General features: G+C 33.9%; 2 protein-coding genes across 4 annotated transcripts in view; one reads left to right on the forward strand and one right to left on the reverse strand.

Annotated features, from left to right (window-relative positions):
- Positions 1–24539, forward strand: part of LOC113500489 — a 26775-nt gene continuing 2236 nt past the window's right edge. Inside the window, exons 1-4 of one of the 3 annotated variants that reach the window (XR_003401210.1) lie at positions 13931–15364; positions 15745–15858; positions 16089–16232; positions 21931–22219. Coding sequence is in view for 1 of the 3 variants with exons in the window: in XM_026881311.1 (XP_026737112.1) it covers positions 21870–22219 (350 nt within the window). In the remaining 2 variants the exon portion in view is untranslated. Of the gene's footprint in view, positions 38–13930; positions 15365–15744; positions 15859–16088; positions 16233–21635; positions 22220–24539 lie in introns of those variants that run through there. The other 2 variants (XR_003401209.1, XM_026881311.1) reach the window with 2 other exon arrangements.
- LOC113500485 (protein spaetzle) lies at positions 1105–19172 on the reverse strand. The gene is made up of 6 exons (XM_026881305.1): positions 18420–19172; positions 6279–6522; positions 2686–2846; positions 2276–2392; positions 1943–2043; positions 1105–1616 (listed from the first exon to the last, which is right to left on the reverse strand). The coding sequence occupies exons 1-6, from the start codon at positions 18456–18458 to the stop codon at positions 1442–1444; spliced, it is 837 nt and encodes a 278-aa protein (XP_026737106.1). The 5' UTR covers positions 18459–19172; the 3' UTR covers positions 1105–1441.

Below are 24539 nucleotides of genomic sequence, written 5' to 3' on the forward strand. Positions count from 1 at the left end.
CGCTTCGACTGCTTCACCGGACTTACGGTATAAGATGGTAATTATTGTCTGATATATGCTGATATACGTAAGTATAATACCTACCGTTTGTCCGTTCTGTTATTATACTATTAAAATGTTAAAAAGTTTGAGAAAAAAATATTTTTTAAGGTGACTAGGGATAAAATGTTAGAAAAAATCACAGCATGAGTTAAAATTTGAATTAATAACTTCTTTTCAATAAATATTCAGATGTTATAAAAGCAAAATAATTATATGGATCTCGTTAAAAGGATTGGTAATCAAGTCAGTATGCAGTATAGTTTAGTTATACATATTATACATTAAATATTAACTTCAAATATAGTTAGTTAATACTTTGTTACAATATTTACTAAGTACAGCAACATTAAGTACCTAAGCAATTCATAAAAATAATTCTTGTGTTACTGTCGGCGTTAAGCGGTAAACAAATGCGAAGGTCATATTGACTTATTATGTTCAAGTAACATTAAAAACCAGTTTAAATAGGTATTCATTTATTGTAGTCAATGTTTATTTTTAGAAATGACTTGAATACAATTTAATTTAGGTACAGATTTTTCATCGGCTTACATTCAGCAGGTAGGTACTTATAATATAATACCTACGTACCTATTTTAGCAAAAAACAAATGAAGTCAATCAGTCAGAGCCGCGTTTTTAAGAAACTAAATTTGATTGTGTTGTGGTGTTCCGTAAGATAAATGTTGCGCTACTAAAACTCATAAACTATTACAAATTAATCGTTAACCATTCAGTTTAGTAGCCTCTTGTCCCCAAAATTAATAGTTTCAAGAAAATTAATAAAGAAACAAATACAATCGGACAATTATTATTATGTCATTACATTTCAAAATTTTATTCTTAGCGTCGAGTGAAACTCTTCTTTGTACATAAATAGTTAGTGTACTATAACTTAGTAATATTGTTAAGGTTTTATTGAAACAATTGTAATTCTATATACTAGAATAAAACATTATTAGGTATAACAATATTCGTAATCGACTAGGTAATGCAATAGAACTATTGATAAAGCTAAAGTTGACATTTATAATGATACATAAAAGATAATAATGATACATGTAAGAATTTTGTCATGCGAATTATATTCAAATTATACGATAAAATTGTTATGAACTCATGTGTAAGTGACGTACAGTCAACCCCGTGTTTGGCAACACTCACATGGCAGATTAGGTATAACTTTAAAGTTACATTTTTAGAGGTTAATTAGTAACTTATTTTTACCAGCACTTTGCTAACCTTCTGTACGCACAATTATGTATGTAGCATGCAAAAACAATTTTCTTGAGTTCATGGTATTTAATTCTAACGTTTGGCCACAGAGAATATTTAATTTTCGTGTATACAATCAATATAATGAATCACACTATACACTTGTGAAAAAATGGTTTTGTAGATTAACGTATTACAGATTTTGCAAGACAAGAACAACAACTGGGCACTTTTAACGATTCCTCCAACATCTTTCCTTCGTGCAGGATGGCCATTTTGCGGTAATGGAACTTTTGCACGCAACGAGCCTCGTACGCTGGTTGGATTATGGCGATATCTGAACAGGGTCCCAAATCAGGCCTGTAACAAAAAAGATAACTGTAAAATTTGGATTGTAGCTATCATTTAAAGAAAAGTGTAATTAAATTTCTTAAGGCATTGTTTTAAGTGGCAACTTTTTTTTCGTTGCTATGTAAGTGTCCTTATTTCGTGAAATGTCATTTTACACTTTATTATAAGTGGTTGTCAGAATCGTCATAACAACAATGTTATTAAAATTCACACTCAGCATCTACTTACAGCTTAACGTCGCTTTCACCATGTCCAACCAATACCGGCAAGTTTACTGCCGAATACTCGTGTAAGAATCATTGTAATGGCCTATTAGCTAAATGATTATAACTTACTGGCAAATTTCCACGCTGAAACCTTGCAAGGGATTATCATCGCTGTTGAGTACCACACGCCAATTGCCTTTAGAGTCCATTGCAGCTTTAGGGTACACCACCTGAAATGATTAACAAAAATGCAATTAAACTACGATTTCGAATAACTGTAGACTGTATTTTGAGAAAATTAAGCAGTGCCCATAAAACAAATAGAAGCATGTCTCTTACTTCAACTATATAAGTGCAATTAGACATTCATTGTATCGGGATTAGGAGCTATTTTGCAAAAATCGTTTATTCGACTCGAACGAAAATATGTCATTCATTATGAGCAAAAGTTTTCATACTTACAGTTTTATTAACATTGCACAGCTCTATATTTTCCTCTTGAGGACCCAATCTTTGAGTGATGTCTGGCACGTCTGGCAAGTCCAATTTATCATTTTGGAAGACATCTCGATTTTCAATCTGAAAAATTCGAAATGTTTGTTAATTTATCTACAATGCAAACTGACGAAATGGACATTCAACAAAGGTCGAAGGAGTCATGATCTAGCACACACACACAATTTGACATTTATGTTATGTTTTTGATGAGAACTCTCTTGAAGTGTTCTGTCACACAGAGATCACATAGAGGGAAAAATATAGGTAGCACGTTAAATATTGCCGTTTGGTATTTCCCTAATTTTTACGATGCTTATGTCTTCAAATTACATGGGACAAAAGGAAGAAGAATAATTGTAATAATCTGAACGAACCTTAGAAATGACGTCGTTAACTTCATCGGTTGGGTAGTTACCGACATCGTCACAGATGCCAATTTGGTGGCATCTCGGTGGAATCATTAGTTCTCCACTATCATCCGCTTGTCCAGAACGACGCCCAGGGAAGACGATCTGGGAGTTGTCGTTGAGGTTAACTAGAACGTAAATAATTAAAGAATTAGATAATATCTCTTGATCGTACCGTAACTTTCGTTTCATATGTTAATTAAACTTGATCGGTCAGTTAAGACAATAGGCTCTTCTGATCTTCTTCTAATCCAGAACCAAAATTACTATTTTCTCACTCCATGTAGGTATCACCATCAAACGCACCGTCGCACCAACAAACAAATAAAAAACATCCGCTTTGTAATGTGTGACGTTTTTCAGGTTGTTGATTAACCTTAAAAGCGAGAACAATGTGGTCATAAGGCAATTTAGCCAAATGTAATGTCTTTTTTAACACGCTTTTTACATCCCATCCGGTGAGTCAATCTGGAGTTTTTGATCTAAGCCGCGTCAATATTGTCTGTATTATATTCTTATCCATTGGTGTTTCCGGCGTCTGAAGGAGAAACAGGGTCGGTCTCTTCAAGATGCAAATAATATACATATATTGCCAGTTTTTAATGCAGGTTTCCTACGCAAATTATGCAATGCCGATAATAATATAATAATAATAATAATAATAAATCATTTATTATCAGGTAACAAAGACCCATAGATAAATACCTTAACCTAAGTATACATACAATAATAACAATTTTGTTAGTAAATACAACTTAAATCTATGTTAGTAACACTGGTGCACTATGTCTTTGTGCGTTCCGGTGGCACTTGTCCGCGAAACCGACGAAATACCACATTCTGTGGCCAGAAGCTCTCGTCCATCACCTGAGGCAGGTAGCATGTTGGTATGCGCACCACAAACGCCTTAAAGTTGACGTTGCGATGCGATTCCAGCAGCTGCACTCTCGGCACGTACTTCAGCCTCTGGCGAACGTACTTGACGATGTCCTCCGCGTCAGTGGTGTAGTGAAGACGGGAAATGTACACCGGCGTATTCGGCTTCGCGGCACGCAGGTTTTCGTTGGGCTCATAAGGAGCCTTGCCGCAGCGGTTCTTACAGCTCCTCTGACGGCGCTTCCTCCTTTGCACCGTCACAAAGCCGTCATCATCAGCCCGGGTTTTCTCCTTTACGGCCACGGGCTTTGCGGGGGGAGCAGTGGGAATGCTCACAGTGACCACCGGGTCAGAGGGTCGCGTCGGTCGGGCAGCGCTGCGGGGAGGAGCTGCGGGGACGGGAGCGGGGCTGCGTTGCACACTAGGCGCGCGAAACGCAGACGCAGCAATCGGCGCCGGCGACAAAACTGCTGACGCGAAACTCGTGACTGATGTGTCGAGGCAGCCAGCACCTCGGCGCGTGTTTACGTAGCTTACACGCGCCGGTGACCCAGTTAACGCCACAGAGTTGCGCAACTCGTTGAGTTCTGTGCGCAGGTCTGCGACGGTGATCTGGGATGTCTCCAACTTCCTCTGCACATCAGCTAAACTAGCTTTCAAAGACACAATGTCTTTCAAAAGGCTCGTAACGTCGACGTGGTCGAATGTGACTGGAGGTAACTTGTTCAAGTCCCTCGCCACAAACGTCGGCACGTCGTCAGGATCGGTACACTTCAGTAGCGTGATAATGTCCTGCACACTTGTCTTAGTCCCGTCGCGCCGACGAGACACCATCTGCTCGACCTTATCGAGCGACCGGAACAGCAACAGCTTCGCAGCAGCGATGTCATCCTCGCTGAAGTTCGTGACACAAATCTGGACGGCGGACACCTCGTCCATCACGTCCAGTTTCTGCTGCAGGAACGCCAGCAGTTCATTTGCCACAAGTTTGTCACTCATGGCCACAAAATTACGAGCGTCGGCTTGCGCCGCGCTACACGATAATAATATGTATTATTATGAACAGTGTCGCAACGTCCGCCTCAGAGCGCAGTGCACACACGACTGTATAATTCTAAAATAAGTACGTCTGTATAATTCTAAAAATAGATACTATATGTTATACGAAATCAACAGGTAATTTGGGACAATTACATTATTTTTGTTTTGAGGAAACTTGCAAATGGCTTATTTTATGAATAATTTGATTTATCATGCAAATTCTCGATAAAGGGCGATCATAAATTAAATCATTCCATTACTTTTTTTTGCTATACCTATTATATGTGTCTTGATTTTCTATTACATATTTTGCCAGCTGATTTTTGTCTATCTCCGTGCTGCATTCATAATATCGTTTGACCCATACCATAATTTTATAAATTAAATAAGTTTATTAGGTACATTTCTCAGTAAGTCCGCGGTTCGACCGTAAACAGTGTGTAAAAGGAGGAAATTGTTCGCAATGTCGCGACTGCAAATTAATCTCTTTATTGCAAACATGTCAGTCGGCCTTGGTGCAGTTAGATTAAAATTCAGGTAGGATCAAATAAAAATATTTTGCGAATATTGACTTTAATTGCATTGCAATAAAGGTGACATAAATATTTATCTTTATTTTATTTTTTTATACACTTTGCAAGGGTATCCTTGGTATGCAATGGTAGGATTGACCTAAGAGAGATTTTATAGAAACTTTTGTGACAGTGATTTATAATTTGTTTATTTTTTAAAGATACGAAAACAAAATACTGATTTAAGCTAAAGTATGTAACAACACTAATTGTTCTTGCCAAAATTATGGATGACGTTTATGATTCATTATAAAAGTGAGACGAAGATGTATCAACAAATAGCACCATCTCATTTTATCAAAAGCGATGGTTCGCTTCGTTTCGGCACTTATAATGGCGAAAACAAGTTAGGAAGGTCAGTATTTGTTACAATGATGAGGCAAAACTAAATGCTACTGGGGTATTTGCGATTGATGGTTTTCGTGTATTGCGTAATGGTTACAAAAACAGTTGCCATGGCAACAAAACAAGCAGTTTGTATTTGTTTCGCGCAAGGTTACAAGTAATGTATTTAACACTTTATGAAGGTTCAACGAAATCAACTCGTAAAAGCAGGATAGCGCACTACGCGGGGTGGTACGGTGACTCTCTTTCACAACTGCAATAATATTACTTTAATAGTAAGTGGTAAGCTAGAGTAGTATCACGAGTCACAAAAAGAAAACTAGTCTTGCCAATTAGGAAAATACATACAGACACATGCTTGGTGTATGTATTATTAACGGTAGCTTGATTGATTTGTTATGGTTTTCGATATGCTCTTAGTTATGCGTTATTTTACTTTGAGATTTCTGAACATAAAAAAAAATCTAGTTTTATTTGGAATTTGTAGATGCTTTATATCTTTGATAATGGACATAGTTAGGAAGATGAAAATAAATCAAAAATTTCATGATGAAAAAATACGTGTGTCTTTCGGGACGCGCGACAAATAACCTGGAAGTGGACTAGTCACTTGAAGAATCGGTGATATTTTACTGACATGAAAAGTTTTCACTTCCAATTTCAACTTTATGTTTAACGAAGTAACAACATTTATTATTATTTTTACTAAAACAATACTCTTATTACCTCGTCTGTTTAAAACTTTGGCGTCATCGGCCCGTCGCAGAGGAAGATGCGCTATTAGCTGTGCCATTTCTTCAGCCATATCTCTGTTATTCTGCACAGGGAAGTCTCGTCGTGGCATGTAAACTTGGGTCATTACGTCTGGTCTGTAGCCCCGTCTTACAACATTGCCGAAGTCGTAACGGAAGAGCGGATCTGCATCTGCGCTGTATGCGGCGTGCTTGCATTTGTATGCTGATGTCGCTATCTGAAAAATATACATAAATACATTTATTAGACATGCTCGCCTTAATTTTTGCGATTTCAAAAACCATATTTCCGAAATATTTGCTTCTTTATCTAGCTGGTTGTAGGCTTTTAAGGATCCTTTACTCAAAACTCTATTCCTAAGATTTCGCTCCATCGATCGGGAATGTAAATATTCATATAACATTAGAAATTTACTACCTAATATAGTAGTAAAACGTAAAAATGTAAAATAGGTCTTACTCATATTATTGTCTGTTTCAATTTACCTCATTTTACAAAACTGGCCTTGAACACAAATGATTGTGGTATTTAACTATAATCATAACCTTTTGAATGGTTTCACAAAGAGATAAAAATAGTTGCTGCCATAAAATAAAGGTAACATACGTACAAGAATTTTGAGATGAATCCCTTATTTTGTTAGGTCGAAACATTACTAATATCCATTGAGCATTAATAGTAAATTATTCAAATACAAAGTCATACACTAGTATGGTAAATACTACGGGTAAATATTTTTATTTGCCTTATTCTGAATAAATAATAGCGTAGGTATTGCTCTTGATAGCATGACGCATACGTTTACGTACGGCTACCGTGACGCAGGACAAAATATCTGTATGCAGGTTGCACGTATGTGAAATACGAAATTTTCCCAACTTTTAGTGTTGATTGTTAGTTATTTATTCCCTATTCCAAATCATTTTGTAGTTAAAATTGTACTGAATCAATTTAAACCGTTCCAAAAAAACCGTCTTCATACTACTGGACTAGAGTCTACGCACCGCGTCTTCAAATAATATTATGGTTGTGGAAGAGAGACAACGCAATACACGGCATAGAGCTGCATCTTTCTTGCTCCTATGTAATTATTTTGTACAGGGTAAAACCTTTTTTCATATTACAGAAGAGAACAACTATTAATTTTCTAGTTGAAGATTCCAGACTCTTATTTTTACAGGTTCCATGACGTTTTCCTTGAACGATGGCAAGATAAAGTTTTGATATCAATGACACTAAAAGGTCTTCTTAGAAGGCAGGCTTAGTAAAATATGTTAATTGGCATGTTTGTCTGCGCTCATATCTGTAATGTTTGCAAAGTAAAGTGCAAGTCGAATTCGTAGAACCTGTCCAAGGCTAAGTCCGAGATCTTTTCGAGCGCAGGATTTTTATACATTGAGTTTAATTGCATTGGGCGTCATTGTTTTGCTACTTATTACTACTTCCGTATGGCTTTTGTTTGCTTACAAGAAATACTCGAATGTGGTAAGAGCCACTTCGCAAGACCGGTTAAGAAGTGGGATAATTAAAGCTATCGTATTTCATTGAAAAGTGGTCATCAACGGGCTGATCGAATTTGAGTAGAAGGAACTTTTAAGTTCGGAATAGGCTTTTGATTTTTTTATTATTGTTTCTTTTTAAGCATGAAAAGTGTTTTTTTTTTAATAAAATCAGAGTTTATTGAAACATGTTGTACATTATTTTTTACCTCTATAATGAGGAATTTATCAGCAAATGACCTCGACGTGAACCTTTAACCTTATCAATTGTAATAACTACTCATTATTTTTTTACTTTAATTAAGCGATTGGTATAATAGAGTTGATTGTTATGAATAGCATTGATACCTTGAAGTACTTAGGAATGTACGCCTAAATATTTTGATTTTTTTATTATGGTGTGAATTTTTTTGGATAAACAAATTAGATACGTAGGTACTGGCACTAATACTCCTTGAAATGACAAAATAGATCACTTACTTTAACTTTATAGATCGGTAGATAAATTATCAATTTATAATCAGTTTTTTTCTTACCGAATTAACAGCATTTAACACTTCATTTATTGAATAGACAACAGAGCACGAAAATCATTATTTTACTTACTGCTGCGTTTTGATATAGAAACAAAAAAGTATTTAGTTACTTTTGAAATTGCGCTGTTTACAAGGTAAATGCACTAGTGTACGATGGTAGTTGAAGTCTATTATACGGTGGTAGATCACACAATGACGTCATGAGGTTGTTAAACGTGAGTAAAATTGCTCTTCATATCTAAATAGTTTTATTTAAAGTGCTTTAGCCATGTTAGTTACCGTTTTAGTATGTACTTATTGTGAGTTTGCAACATAGACTTAGAATAATTTCGATGTAAATAAAACCTCTTGAATATCATTAATCGATTTATCGAACGAATCGATTGATAGGTTTGTCCGAAATAAGGAAACAGAAAGAGATGAGCCCCTCTAGTCATATGATCTCTTGATCTCTTTTTCTTTGTGATCTCTTTTTGTAATTGTAAACCTCAATAAGTTATCCATTGAGGTTTACTATTAAAAAAAGATCGAAGAATCGAACTTCTTTGACAGATCAAAGATATATCTATCTCCGGTTGGGACCGAAATTAGTAGTGCGATACGAGTTTAACGCGTATTTATTTGAGTCGCACGACTAGTTAGATATATTGGGAGTGGTCGTTTCGCATTAATTATATTATCATTGATTAAGTACTATTCGCTTGGTTTCTTTTTATTTACAAAAACTTTTTGCTACGTCATATAGCAAGAAATTGTACTTCTTTTCAAGTATGTACCCTCAACATAAAAACTGTTTGGATTGGCCCAAGAGGCCTCAAAAAAAGTTCTTAATACAACAGACGTTTTCCTCGCTATGTCTTGTTTAAGTCCACAGCACAGGCGCCAGGGCCGGCAACTTTTGTTCTAAACTAAAGTTTACGTATGCTAATTACTAACGTATAAACAACTTAAGCAATTAAAAACAGGTTTCAATATTCAGTGTCCGCTACCGCTATACATATTTACGATGACTAATTAAACGAAATTGTTAATTCATTGAATAGTTACCAGCTACTGAGTAAAGAAGTGTCTTGGTGTTGAATGGACTGTATAGGTTTAACATTAATTTGTGTTTTAAAGTTGATGACTGCATGGATAGCCGAGTGGTATAAGTCACGACGCAAAAGGCATGTCGCGGGTTCAAACCCTGCGTGGGACAAACATTTGCGTCATTCAAGAACCCTTGTATTGGGTCTCTTCAATGTTTATGAAATTCCCTGGGATACATTCCTGCATGTAGGAGTTGTTATTAAAAACAAGGCAGTTTTGAGGAGTGAATTTCCATTAAAGGTGATGGGTATTTGTGTAAAGTCTTAAATGAGATATTGACCAGGATAGTTTTTTGTACATATCTGTTTTTATCTCCAGAAATAGGAGTTCAAAATTTGTTGTTTCTACAATTTAAAACCTAGGTTAGACATACCTATTAGAGCTATTTTGTTATCTTTCTCGTTTACACGTTAGTCCGTTATTCAAAAAATCAATATTCATTACGCTTCTGTAAAAGAGACATTGACTCCTACTCACTAACTATAAATGGTATTCTTAGTCATCCTTGGTTTTGCATGAAAAATATTTGTATAATATTTAAATATGGAAAGTCAGAATATGACTCGGTAATTTCATATATTCCATCCTTATATAAATACGTCATAATACGCAGAGACGGTAAGAAGAATTAAACTTACAAAGCGAAAATTGCGTATAATTGTTTGTAAAAAAACACTGCAATTGACTGGATTTCACACAATAACAACTTGTCAGCTTGAATGAAAACATTATTTACGTTTTGAAGTTATGTTTCACCGCATATTAGTCGTCATAATTAATATTGATACTAGAACTGACCAGCAAACGAAGTTATGCCATATTTTTTTTTTCGGAAGAGAAGAAAAACATTTAATACGATTGAAAAAAATAGGGGTGAACTACGTGTGGAAGGGTGCACAATAGATGTTGTCCGACTGTTAGCCCTACCCAATAGGCACTCAAAGTTTCATGAGGCAAGAGAAATTTATATATTAGATTGAATTTATTGCGAACATTCAGGAATATTTTTTTAATTAGTATATTAAGTATCAATCGAACGTATTTATAAAGAACTCATTTGCGGTTGTATACAGGGGATATACCGTGATTTCGTAAATGAAACTGTTCAACAGAGATGGCGTAGCATGTCTCTCGTTTTCGCAACACTCTGAAGATTGAGAAACAATGTACTTTTGATCAAACGTATGCCTCTTTGTATTTTCCTCTTACAAAACTACTTACTTACATAGTAATTAATATATATTTGTATGTACATCATATATACCTAGGTTTATAAAATTAATGTGAAACGATGACTATCGATTACCCAAATAAAGATTAGGCAATAATTTCAGTCTCTAACATTCAATGGAATAGCATTCGCATTGCGAAAACATTGAATGTAGTCATTAACATTTTATTATTATTAGAATTAATATTTTATAGCGCCATAAATAATAAAATGTGAATCAAATGACAACGTGAAAAATTAATTACGTGACCACTTATTTCAGTTAGGAATGATTTATTAGCGAGCAGGTATAATTAAAGGTGTAGGTTAGATACTTTAAAAAATAATACTTAACCTATTTGCTTTCAGAATTTATTGTATATAGTAAAATTTATTTTAATAAATTATAAAATAAAAGTAGGTACATAATCATTTATGGTTGAAATTATTTGTTGCCAAGTGTTTATGAACAATAAGGAAATCATATCCCAAAAACAAGTGAATTTGTTTAGTGAATTCGATGTTTATAAGCCTATAGATACCCAAAACAACAGGACATTAAAATTAGTGTACGTCAACATAACATTTGTAAATGCATATCTTGTTTGTATATACCTACTCTAGCACCATCGCATTTTATTTTTGGCAATTTTTGTTCATCACTATTGACAATGTTAGTTAGCAGTCTACTACTAAGAGTTCCTAAAACAGATAGATCCGTTAAGCAAACATGAACAGCTCTACATGCTCTATCTCGCTTCCTCAATGGAAATAGTCCCGTTTTAATGATCTCATAGTACATTCAGCAACAGTAACTGGCTGTCCCAATAACATTTTCAAAGCATCTGTACATAATGTTCTTCTATGAGATTGTGTTAAATATTAAGTAACAAAGTAGTCCGTCAGACAGGTTTCTCCGAAATATTGAACAGGTTTTCCTTTCATTATATCATTAAAAAGTTTTAAATTAACTCAAAATGATTTAACGTATGGTAGTGGGGGCAAGTAGCATTACTTGCTAGGAAAAATCATACTGTATACCCTTAAGAGATAAAATAAAAAAGGTTATATTTTTTGGAAATCTGTCTGACGGATTAGATAAGTTTTTATTATCAAAACCCTATAATATAATAAACTCTTATACCTAAATAATCATTGAAAAATACTGGCACTTTCGATGTAGGTTTTACAGGAGCAGGGCTTTACAGTATTGACGTAGTTTTTCCCATAATAGTCTTTATACAGCTTGGATATGAATATGGGAATACCAACTTTATATGATGCACTTTATAAGGAATATCAGAACTCGTTTTAATTAAAATGGTCATTAATATAGAGTGCATTAGGTACTCATGTTATGTAACGATTAAAATGCTGAAACAATGTTGCTGTAGGTTTTTAAAGCGCCCGTTAAATAAATCCAAGTACAAACAACACATCGTTTCAGTTCAATACATTTTTTCTACTAGATCAGGGTCGTTCTAGAAATGCGTTTGTAAAGAAAACTAGTGGAAAAAAAAACAATGAAATTGCTTAGCAAAATTAAAAAAAAAGAATACGGACTAAGGGTACAGTTTTTTATTATGAAAGAAATTCGCAGTTATAATTTTAATCCTTGTTCGTTTGGATTTCAAAAAAAAACAAGTTTCAAGTGACACAAATGATTTTTCTGTGCTGGGATCGAACCTTCTACACGTCGCTTACAGTGGTTTGGCGTAGATACCATTACCACTCGACTATCCGAGACCTGTAGCCGAATGTAAAACGAGCTTAGAAGACTCAGCACAAAAAATATATAGATATAAACTTAAAATATTAATTTTAGTCGTTTGAATTGGCATAGCTCTACCTTTTAAAGTAAGATATTCAGTTGTTAAAACGAGATAGTGCATTACACAGTATAGAGCGGCATCTCTTTTCCGAATTTGCATGAACACAGTTTTGCGTAACCTACCTCTACTATTATATATGCAGGTTCAAATGATGAAGGAAAACGTATGTGGGAAACCCAAATGTTGACACTAAACAGTACTTAGGAGGTAATCATTAAAGCATTTATTGTATTTGCTGTTGCGTGGCCGATTTGTACGTTAGTATTTTTTTCTGTTGCACTTTGAAAATCTTCTTACGTTATTTTTTTAATTCGGGTCGCGCCAGTCTATTCTTTCAGAAGCCTCAGTTCCACGCGCCTGAATCGGACTTTACCGGTATTATGGCACCAACCTTTTAAATGATTTAATCGTATAATACAATATGTCTTTAGCACATAGTAGTTTTAACAAACAGCACCACAACAAAAAGGGAACTTTCGTCCTACCGACAATCACGACAATCTAAATTTAGAATTCAACGAAATTCAAAACGTTACTTGATCAGTATGCACTCTACAACCGTTGTCGGTTCCAACAAACAAATAAAAAGACACACATGTTTTAAAAGAGCATGAAGGGAAAAAATACAATTATTTAGCATTCAACCTCATTATCAATAAATATAAAGTATGTTGCCTAAATGTATTATTATATGTAACTTACGGCTTTCTAAAATTTAAATTGACATAAAACGAAAATAAGATATATATTAGATGGATAGAGAATATTTCAACAATATTCAGTAGTCAAGTATAATAGTATCTAGGTACTATTATTGAGTACATATAAACAATGTATAACGGTGGAAATAATTGAATGGAGCACGAACCATGATAAGTACTTATCATGACAGCAATACAATAATTATTGTAGCAGAGAATCTTCCGCCACGTATTCAAGTAAAATTGCAATTGTGGAAGCGAGAGCGAGATAGACAGCGTAGAGTGGCTTCTCTCTTCCACACCTGCAATAATACTACTTTAAAAGATGGCGCCAGGTATCAGGCGCTTGCGCATTGTTCAGTGTCATTCTCATACAATGTCAATACACTAGGATATTATTGTATGATGCTTAGTATTGACCACAGTTAACTATTCGCTATTTATAATTTTAATAGTTCGCAGAATTAAAATACGTAATAAAATGTTTGAACACGGGTTGTTAATAAATTACGTCATTGTTTTGTTGAATTATTTCCTATTATAAGCTTGAGTATTCTTGGAATATTTACCTATAATTATGCAGCTAGATGCAGTAGTCAAAGCTACAATAAAAAATATTTAATATCTGTTAAAACTAAAATCTGTATAGTCATAATTTGTTGATATTGCTTTGGACGAGGTCAGCTAAGCAATTGGCTAAGCTTTAACTGCATGAGTTGTAGAAAGTCTGACAACCAGTCGAACTAAGGGGTACCTAGTTGTCCAGGAAAGTATGTTGTGGAGCTCAGGTACGCAATCGCTCCTTGTAAGAAAGACAGTGGTATTTAGCGGTTAGATTAGAGGCCGACCCCAACATATTTTGGAAAAGGCTAGGACGATGATGACAGGAAAAAAAATATTAGGAAAGAGAAAACTTGGCAACCCAAGAAAGTGTAAAACATAACTGCGCATGAATAGCTTACAATGTCAGGCATAATTTTCCCTGCACCACAGTAGGTATCTAGTTTCAAACCGATTGGTCCTAGCGATACGCGTGGGAAGATAGCCTCGTCGAATAATATACTACTTCTGGTATTAACTTCCTATTGATTCGCCGATATTTAATGGACTAATCAATAAACATCACGTTCGTAATTACGGCTATACTTTGGTAATAAATAGGCACACAGTAGGTACCTACACTACAAAGTTGATAGGTTATTCAAAAGAAAATCGTCATTACTTGAGAGAGAAATGACGATTTTTTTTATCATAAAAGTTATTTACATTATCACGACCAATGCAGCTTTTTTACCTTTTTTTGCAACTTTGAAAAATGAAAGTCTGGTATATAAAGTTTTTAGCCGAACAGGCCTTTTAAAAGATTATTCCGTCCAAGCTAATTTGCTTTCATTCGATTTCATTTCACATATTTCTATTTGAAAGCTGTTCTAACATGCACATTCTATCTCTACGACGAATTTCATCGAGTCAGACTTGTCATTATGATTTGATGAACTTTCGAATGTATTCATAACTTTTTTTTTCATTTAATCTTATTGACATTGACTTTGCCCGTCGTGTCAGCAAAATTAAGTTTTTAAATTTGGAAATCGTTGCCTCTAATCACTCCATATTATAAAATAGAGCCGCTTTTTCTGTCCTTATTTCCCTTTGACTACATACTTAAATAATTATACTGAATACTACGACGCTTATTAAGCTTTTAAGCCCGAAAGAAATGGTAACTACTACTTAGTCCCAGATAAACCTTACATTTGTAGCAGGCTTGGCCCGGTTCACCGGAGACATCCTTAAGACAGACAAGGCTACCGAAGGCTCTTTGACTTTTCCGACTCTAGTATTATTATTTACCATGAATATATTAACGAGACGATCATTCAACACGATTTATTGCTGAATCGGTACATTGATCGCTACTGGTCACGTGCTCCACAAACCTGCTTTACTTGGGGAATACCTCTAGTAGTGTCTGAATCTATATATAGTTATAGTATATTGAAACCATATCAGGTGTGTAATTAGCATTTTTATTTTAAGGTTTTTACCAAATAAACATTTCGAGACGTTTGTGTTTTCCCTTCAGGTTAAATTGTCTATTTTTAAATCTGTTTTTACGTTTGGAAATTTTGGTTTTCGGATGAGTTGTCCAAAGAGAATTGTAAAATAAATCAAGTTTTGAAAAAAGTGATGTGTTTTTTCAGATTAAGCGTTGCTTAAAGAAATTGATTCATTTCTATAGGACGTTTTTTTTTTATTTTTGACAGATTGTTGCCATGTTGACAGTTGTTGACGTTCCTAAAAATTCATAAATGTATTGTATAATATGGAACATAAGTTTGGTGTTGAGAGTTTTTTCAATCAAGGCTTATCAAAAAAAATGAAATGAATTAAAAATGAAATGAATTTACTCTCAAGAGCCGTTCAAGTAAGAGACGGTATTTTTTTGTTTAATTTAAAATAACTTATTCTAAATTAAATAAAAAAATAACGTCTAAACACCTAATAAAGTAAGTTTTCAACTTCTACTGTAGCTAATGAGTACAAACTTTACGACAAAAAATATTTTCAGTAATTAAACAAAGATGGAATTAATGAGCGAAAAAAAAATATAAACACTTTTTATTTGGAACTATTTAAATTGATTTCATAAAGTCCGAGAGCAGAAAATCACAAAATCAATCAGGTATAATAAAATTAAATTATTAACGCCTGTTATTTTTTAATATCTTTGCGTTTTACAGAATACGTATTTTATTTTTCTTTGTTTATCAATATTTGGTTTGTTTTTTTTGTTCCGTATATAGGCCATAAAATGCATTTTCAACTTAAACAATTGGATCCAATTATAAATCGAATAATATGTTAAATTTAGTTGTAGGCCTTTTATAATCACTTCATACTTTTGTATTGCAGGTGGTTTCACATACCTACACATAGATACCCAGTCTCAGGACAAGCGTTTGTGGATTATATAAACTCTTGTCTTAATCACGGATCGAACCCGCGACACATCGTGCACCGAGGGTTTCGCATGGTGACCTCAACCACTCGCTGCCCGTGAGTCTGATATTTATAGTTATGACGATAACTAATATATTTATAAAAGGTATTTCTTTTATCTACTTCAGGAAAAAGCAAATCTATTTTTATATGCAACAATGTACTGTTATGGTATGTATTAAAATACATACCTTTTCTTTACGTTATGTTGCATTGTTAGGTGCATACGATAAGTGACGATCGCTGGTTGTAGTTAGTAACATTTTTAGCGTGCTGATTTTATTTCTAATTAATGAGAACATAAACTGTAATAATTTTCTACAGATATTAACGTCATAAGAACTTGGGTAGGTTAATAAGTTACTTAAAAACCGACATTTAATTGCCTGACGATAATGGTTATTTTTTTTGAATATCTAATTCTACTTGTTTTTGATGTGTTCGACAACTGTCCAAATTGTCTTATTAAAGCGGACATAATATGACAGTGATAAATCTGTGTAATATGAATTAGAAGACAAAAAGTTTGCAATATCATACGTTAATTTAAATGATATACACACCGTCTCATGTTTTCTCCATCGCAAGGGCAAAAAAATAGCAACAGATAGACATAAAATACACTTAAAGTTAGGTTACATGTTAAGAAATATTTTACGGCGAGGAAATTAATTTGTAAAGCTAGTGTTTTAGTGCTTTAGTTAAGTGCTAAAATCTCTCATAATAAGTAGTTACTGCTGTCCATGATGTGCCATAGATTCTTATCTTTAACACGTGGGAGGTCAAAGATCAAACATCTTGGTGACGTGATGCTCTTGTCAAAAACTAGATCTCTTAAAATAACCCTGACCAGGCTTAATTTGAATACATAATTATTAATATAAAAGGAGGCTAGAGAGCTTGGGACAATTATGTATCAAATGAGAATATAATGGACTATCTTCTCGCCGGTTCTTCTACTTATGAATTATATTTTGGAACCGAGTAACGCGAGTTACTCATCGTCTTATTGAAGTTTCGAAAGTACCTGAAAAAGGCCTTTTTGAAATAAAAATAATATATTTATTTTGACTTTGATTTTGATTGAAAACGAAAACGAAAATTTTGGTCAATGATGTGTCATTGATGCAATTCAATTAGCGTTAGCGCTCTCAAAAATGTATCTGTTCAAAAAAGCTGACGCGGATAATGAAAACAACCTAAGTATACCTAGAATGAGAATACGAGGAATATTGAATATACTAGCTTTGATTCCCGATTTTGTCCTTGTTAACATTACTAGATACTAACCTGATTCGCAATTATTTCGAACCTCAATAAAAAGTTCAGCTACCTGTTTATCACCTAGTCGTTTAATACTATGTCTAGATACAAAATATCAGGTTAGCCTTAATTGCAAACTGGATTTTAGACCTACAAAGCAGCCTGCATTAAAATAAGCGTTGTACCATTACCAAGTGTGTTGACTTCGAATCGATTAAAACGCTATTTTAGGGTAACGAGAAATCGATTATTGACTTTATTACTCTACTGACTCTATAAGTAAATAAGACATGTACCTACTTAAACCTTATAAAACAATACTTCCTTTTCCTTACTTAATCTGCTTATAATATCCTACATAACCTTTATCTCATAAATTTGAGGCAAAAATATGATTATCCTCAAACAATAAATCGTAAAAAGAATCCTCGTTGTAAACCAATTAATTGATTGCGTTGAATCATTGTTCGTGTTCGTACGCGGTAAAAGTGATTCAAAGACTTTTACTTTCATACAATGCCACTTAATAAAAGCATAAGTGAATATGTGAGTCGTGACGTCAGTTTTAGTGAAGTGAAATTGATTTTTTTGTGCCTGTTGAAAAGTTGAAATATAAATCGATGAGTTACGATTTATTCATTTCTCTTTTATTCATTTTATAGAATTAGCTCTATAAAACTCATTATAAATGATAGCATAGTTTTCTGTTCAGCCTTATTTATTGTTTTTCTCGAATAATATAAACAGTTTTAGATTATCAACATATCAGATTACTTTTTTATGCTTTTAAAAATGTGACAGTTGACTATCAGTTACATAAAACAGAGATTTTCACTGCGATACAGGAATTTAACGATGTTCTTAGTATAATAAAACCATTATAACGTTGCAAGCTAATTTGAATAAATAATAAAATATTATAAACGTTGTTTAAGTAGTCTCTAAGCAAACTTTATAAATTAAAATGGATAAAATACTCACAACAGTTATTCCGACGAGTAAATGTAGTGTCCAGGCCATCGTTGTTCACTTGTGACACTTAAAACATTATTTTAAAGGAATCCTGCCACTACGGGTGGTGGTCATTCAATAATTACATATCGAATCGCGACACTATTTATGTGTTGCCGTGACGTAGGCATGCGGTTTAAGCGAAACACCGATATCGATTATAGTGCCGGCACGTACACCTGTTTTCGCGGACTGATGTCAACTGGCGTGCAGTTCACCTGACCGGCTCCAAGACGTTGCGTTGTCATACGACGACCAGTATCTTTAGAACTTTTACTTGCAACACCACCTCCCCCCTCACCGTAATAACTAAAACAAAACTCGGGGAGGGGAAGACCAGTTTATATTGGACAATGACGTCGTGTTGTTTTATTAAAAAATAAGTTGACCTATTCAATTTGCGATATCTTCGTGGTATTAAACAATAACGTTGTTAATTTTCACATAATAATTATTGACATATGTGAGTAGCTGAGTTGTTTTGGTATTCAGAGTTCTGTTAATAGATATTATGGTGAGGTATGTTTAAAATCAAGTTTGCTTGCTGAATTTCTCAGACTGTTTATCGAAAAAGGTAACATAGGCGTGCATATCTTGGAAAAAAGTTTTATTTAAAGATGAGCGAACTTTTTTCTTATATACCATTGACTTTTGACCTCGTCCCGCTCTACGTGTGAGGGCTTAGCCGACGAACAGCGAATCAACATAATTATATGCTAAAACAGATTATCTGTTTTATTTGAAGGTTTGTTATGCGTACTGATTTATCTAATGCTCTTTTTGTTGGTCTTTTGTAATGATGTTATTTAAATGATAACAGAAAAAAGTGAAAAACGTCTCAAATAACGCCTGTTATAGGGAAGGAAAAATTTCAGCATTCGGGTTTTTATAACCACTGACATTTATTTTGATATATAGGTCGGTTTTTCATCATGATTTATACAAGTGTTATTTATCAGTCGAGAGTAAAATCATTAAAGCAACCGTAATATTTCCTTATCTTTATTTTAGTGTTATTATAAAAAAATCTGAATTCGGACACCCCTGTTTTCCTAAAAAATTGAGGCTTGTTTTTTACTTTTATCATCGTACAGGTCTATCCAATTCGTTATTTAATCTGTTACATCGATATTTTCCGATAAAATAAATCAAAGAAACACCTAATGCAATACATAATTATAATAATTTATATCGATAAAGTTTAGCGCACAATTTAAATTCCCATCTCTATTAGCTACACATATACTTTTCCTCAAATACTTTATAAATATCCATGGGGAATATAGTTACAACGGTATATTTACGGTACATTTTTATATGTAAAGTGCAGGAACATACATTTATACCATAAAAGAATTTAATTGTCACTTTATTAATTTATAGAACTATCCTACTAATATTATAAACGCGAAAGTTTGTATGTATGGATGTTTGTTCCTCTTTCACGCAGAAACCAGTGATGATTTGTAACCAGGATTAACACGTATCGCTTTTACCCAGAGTTTATGGATCATTTTTTATTTGTAGCTCGCAGTTTAATAGTAATATGTAAAATTTTAAGACTATATATTAGAGCTGATATAATAGAAACGACTGATAGAAAATATTAATGATTTACTATTTACCATATACTGTGTATGATGTAAAATACGTTACAAGAGGTAGTCTCTTACGTAAGAGGCTATTTTAAGCTATAACATGCATTAATTAATACCTACCAATTAACCTTTTTAATCGTTCATAATTAGCGCACATTGTAGGAACAACCTTATTAGTTTTAACAATGTATTATTTCATATAGTATAATTGAATGATAGTCGATAATTGAATTCTATTCATTACTTAACAGGTCATAAATTAGTTAATTGAATGTAATTAAAGTACTATTTTTACCATTTTACCTTTCCATGTTATCAATCATTCAATCACTTATACTTATAATAATTCAAAAGTCACGATATACTGTCAGACAAAGAGTCCCTCAACTTGCGCTGATCCGCCTTTCACATCCAGGAAAAGCGAGCTACATTACTTACATAGTAACACGTGATTGTTTTGGTTAAAGGAGGCAGTGTCTTTAAATACTTCAGATAGATATTTGGCTTTTTCTTTTTCCTGCCTCCTGCCTTATATTTCGACAAAAGTAACGTAACGATGATGGAGATGATCCATCTAAGTCACTTGACTAATCGAAATGAAATTTGGTTTCCATACCTGTGAACGTTTACGATTGTAAAAATTAAAAGATTAAAAAAAAAAACCTAAATACCCACGTTTTTTAATGTCAAATTTTATAAAATTTTGTCAGTGTTTATAGTTGTAAATTGCATTTTCATTGGGTTTGAAGCTACCCTGAAAATTTCATCCTGTCAGCGTATTGGGAAGTGCCTTAAAATTGAGATGCAAAAATCCAACCGGAACGACTAACAAACACACAAACAAACAAGAAAGTTAGTTTATAAAAACGTGGTGAAATACGAACAGGTTGCTGATAGATTTAAACACACTATTTAAGTGGTTGTCTATCTTATTAGAAAAATATTATTTATTTATTTATTTATTTATTTATTTATTAACCAACTTAAAACTATCCTTACAGGCAATACCTAATTTGACAGTTAAGCACTCACAACTATATCTATAACACATTACAAAAAAACAGTATGCTTAATTCTATTTAAATAATTATTTATACGTTAATTCTTTGTTTCTTAACTAAACTTATACCTACCCATGAACACAATATTATTTTTATTTATGTATGTATTACTTAATACCTATTATTATTATTATCTATTCATTTTTATAACAAAGTATAAACAATAAGTTTTTATTAAAATCACTTAAGCTACCTACAAATATGTCAGTCTTAAGGTGCAGTTCGTTAATAATCCTAATTGCTCGGGTCACAGCCGATTTGGCGAGTAAGTTAGTTCTGGCTGTTGGTACTAGCAGCAATGGTGGACGCCGTCGTCTCCAGACGTACCGATCCGGAACACTCAGACTCATTTGCTGCAGAACTCCCGGATTACACAATATTCCCCTCAGTACTTTTACTAGGTACGTAACAAGTGTAAACTCGCGACGTACTCTAAGTTCGTTGTACCCGACCATCCCTAATACAAATAAGGTAGGGTACATTAAAGGGTAAAATGGATATACCCCATATAATTTGTAGTAATATGAAAATAATGAAACAAAACCTATTTTCCTCAAGTCTTTGCCAAAGATTGGTATCTATGGCAGTATGGAGAGTGAGAAAAAGAGTCACTTTTCACCTCTGATTAATATGTATTAATTTAACAGACCCAAATTTAGTGAAATGAGTTTGGCTTTTTGTAATAACTATGGGTTTTACAGATACATTTTCGCATCCCTGAATATTTTCATCTGTTATCCATCCGGTCTCCATCCATATTGATGTACGGCTGTGAGGCCTGGACACTGACACAAACGGAAGAGAAAAAACTTCTGATTACAGAAAGAAAGCAAAATCAACGCAAAATCTTGGGACCTGTGCAGAGGCCTGACGGGAGCTGGCGATTACGAAAAAACGCCGAAATTGAAGAATTCCCAGCCATCCCCAACATCATTGGAAAAATAAAAGCTCACAGACTCTGTTGGCTCGGCCACGTTGAAAGGATGGAAGAAGATCGAGGTGTGAAGAGAGCATATTTCCCAGGTGACCCAGGTATCGCTGAGGTGATACAGTTGAGGCGGATCTTCGGGCGCTTCATGCCGTTGACTGGGGAGAAGTGGAGAAGGATCGGGTAAGGTGGCATTATCTCGTATCAGAGGCCAAGATACAATTTGGGTCGCTGATCCAACAGAGTAAGTAAGTAAGTTATCCATCCGGTATGAATATCATATAATGCAGGATTACTAAATATACATGACTAAGGTATCAGTTTCATAGCGTTAAGTTGTTTTATGTTTTTACACGTTCTTATTTTAATTTTCGATGACGCATGCATAATTTACGAGAGACCAACGCGATTGGAAAATTTATTGCAATTTAAACTTTCCGCTTCTGTAATACGACTAATAACCGAATAATTTAATTAAAATCATTAAAAATAAACTTTAACTATGATTTTTCGTTGTTAATTTAATTATATAGGCATATTGATTTATTTTAAATTATGTTGTTTTTCAATTCACTTTTCCTTTGAATTAATTTAAAATCTGGACCACTATCGACGTTTTTTCTGCTTCTAATTAAATTATGTATTTTATAAATAAGTAAACAATAAATAATAATAAGAATGTTACTGGTGGAATAAAATCTTTTATTAGATAGGTCCACGGATATTTATATTCATATTCATTCCTAGTGTCTCATTTCACATCCATGGATTGGGGTTGTTTTTCAGTGAACACATTTTAAACACTCTATTTCGATAAATATTGAAAAAAAAACTACAAACACTACATTAATGTTAATTAAAATAATCCATAGCTATTAAATCATCTAAAAATAGTATGGATTTGCATAACCAAGGTAAAACGTCTAGACCACATCCTCAGTTATAATTTTGCTATCGGAAACATATCGATTGATTTAAACAATATCCTTATCCCTAACATTAAAAAAAATTAATTCAAAGAAAGGCTGATCAGTATTCCTGTCCTATGCTTAAAAAAAAACCCTCGTATTAAGGACTTTAATCTTTGTGATGAAGGACGTTTAAAACCATTCAAGTCATTAGTCTAGTGCTAGTCTAGTGTGTTATACTGGTAATGTATAGCACTATCCGCGCAGTTTAGTATCCATTTGCGACACCAATAGGGACTTTTCATATGTAGCGATGCTATGCGTTTCCAAATATCAGCAACAAAACGCAGCTGACGTCACCTAGCGGTTAGGTTTAGTCAGTAAGAGTCTGACACCACCCGTTCTCTCCCCAAAGATGATGGGTGTCCATGAAGAATTAGCCGCCTTACCAAGAAAAGGGTAAAGGGTATTCATATTAAGTTATACCAGCTCATATAAATTCTTCTGCTTCAGCCTTCTGCAGGGCACAGGCTTTTTTCTATAGCTTGAATATTCAATTTCTTCATTATTTTTTTAAAACTTCTCCTGCAGTTAGGTATTTTATTCTTGTGTCGCGGTGTTCACAAACATAGAAATCACATGCACAATAATATCCAGACTCAGAACAAGCACTCGTGGATCACACAAATGCATGCCCTACGCAGGGATCGAACCCACGTCACGATGCGAACTACTGAGGGGTTAGCAGGTTGAGTTTGAGCAGGTTGAGCAGGTTGGCGATTTCAGATACCAATACATGGAAACTATGTTTCGTCACGATGTTTTTATTCATGATTTGTCAGTGGTTTCTTTGTACTTTACATATTGTTTTTTTACTTCAAAATTAATTCAATAATAACGATACGTTTGTTGAAACAATTGAATGGAAAATCCAATATTATAGATGTTTTTGCACGTCTGCTGGGTATCAAATTGTTTAAAATGATTATGTGTGGATTATATTAGTTAATTGACGTAAACTCCGTCATTACATAGCCTGACGCTTCTGTGTCAGGCATAACATGCGGAACTTCTCGACTAATTTTAATGTAACTCTTAAGATTGAACATTGGGGCAATGATACAGCATTCTTTTTAAATTAATACGTTGTTATCTTCGGCAACAAGTCTAACGCGCTCATCGCTAAGCTCGAAGTTATGAAAGTCTAATTATTTGAAGCTTCGTAAAGTAGTTTCTACTTTCAAAATTAAAACAAATACTTTATAATCTGATTGTAGTTTAAATGGGAAGGTTAAATAGAGTGAAATCTCAAAATCAAGCAGCTTATGGTTGCTGTTGGCTGTATCCGAGATCTAAACGATGTCTCGTACATAAACAGTACGTTGTAATGGAGTAGCAGATAGCCGGAGATTATTTATCGAAACATTTATCAAGTCTCTACAAGCGCGGTCTGCTCTTTGGAGAAAGTTTTGCAGATTGCCCCGTATCTTACGAAAACCAGTTCAAAAGCGAAATTGTAGCAAATACAAGGAGCGGATATGCAAATACATAAATAAAGTGTAAATTGAGTCGTAAAGATGGGCGAAGTTAATGGT

This window comes from Trichoplusia ni, chromosome 14 (genome assembly GCF_003590095.1).
Source record: "Trichoplusia ni isolate ovarian cell line Hi5 chromosome 14, tn1, whole genome shotgun sequence".
Taxonomy (NCBI): Eukaryota; Metazoa; Arthropoda; class Insecta; order Lepidoptera; family Noctuidae; genus Trichoplusia; species Trichoplusia ni.

Excerpts from the sequence above, each read along its gene's own strand:
- LOC113500485 (XM_026881305.1), bottom strand. The coding sequence starts at position 18,458 with ATGGCCTGGACACTACATTTACTCGTCGGAATAACTGTT. Across the intron at positions 2,393-2,685 it reads TTAACGACGTCATTTCTAAG|ATTGAAAATCGAGATGTCTT; the intron begins GTTCGTTCAGAT and ends CGAATTTTTCAG. Across the intron at positions 2,044-2,275 it reads TGTGCAATGTTAATAAAACT|GTGGTGTACCCTAAAGCTGC; the intron begins GTAAGTATGAAA and ends TAATCATTTCAG.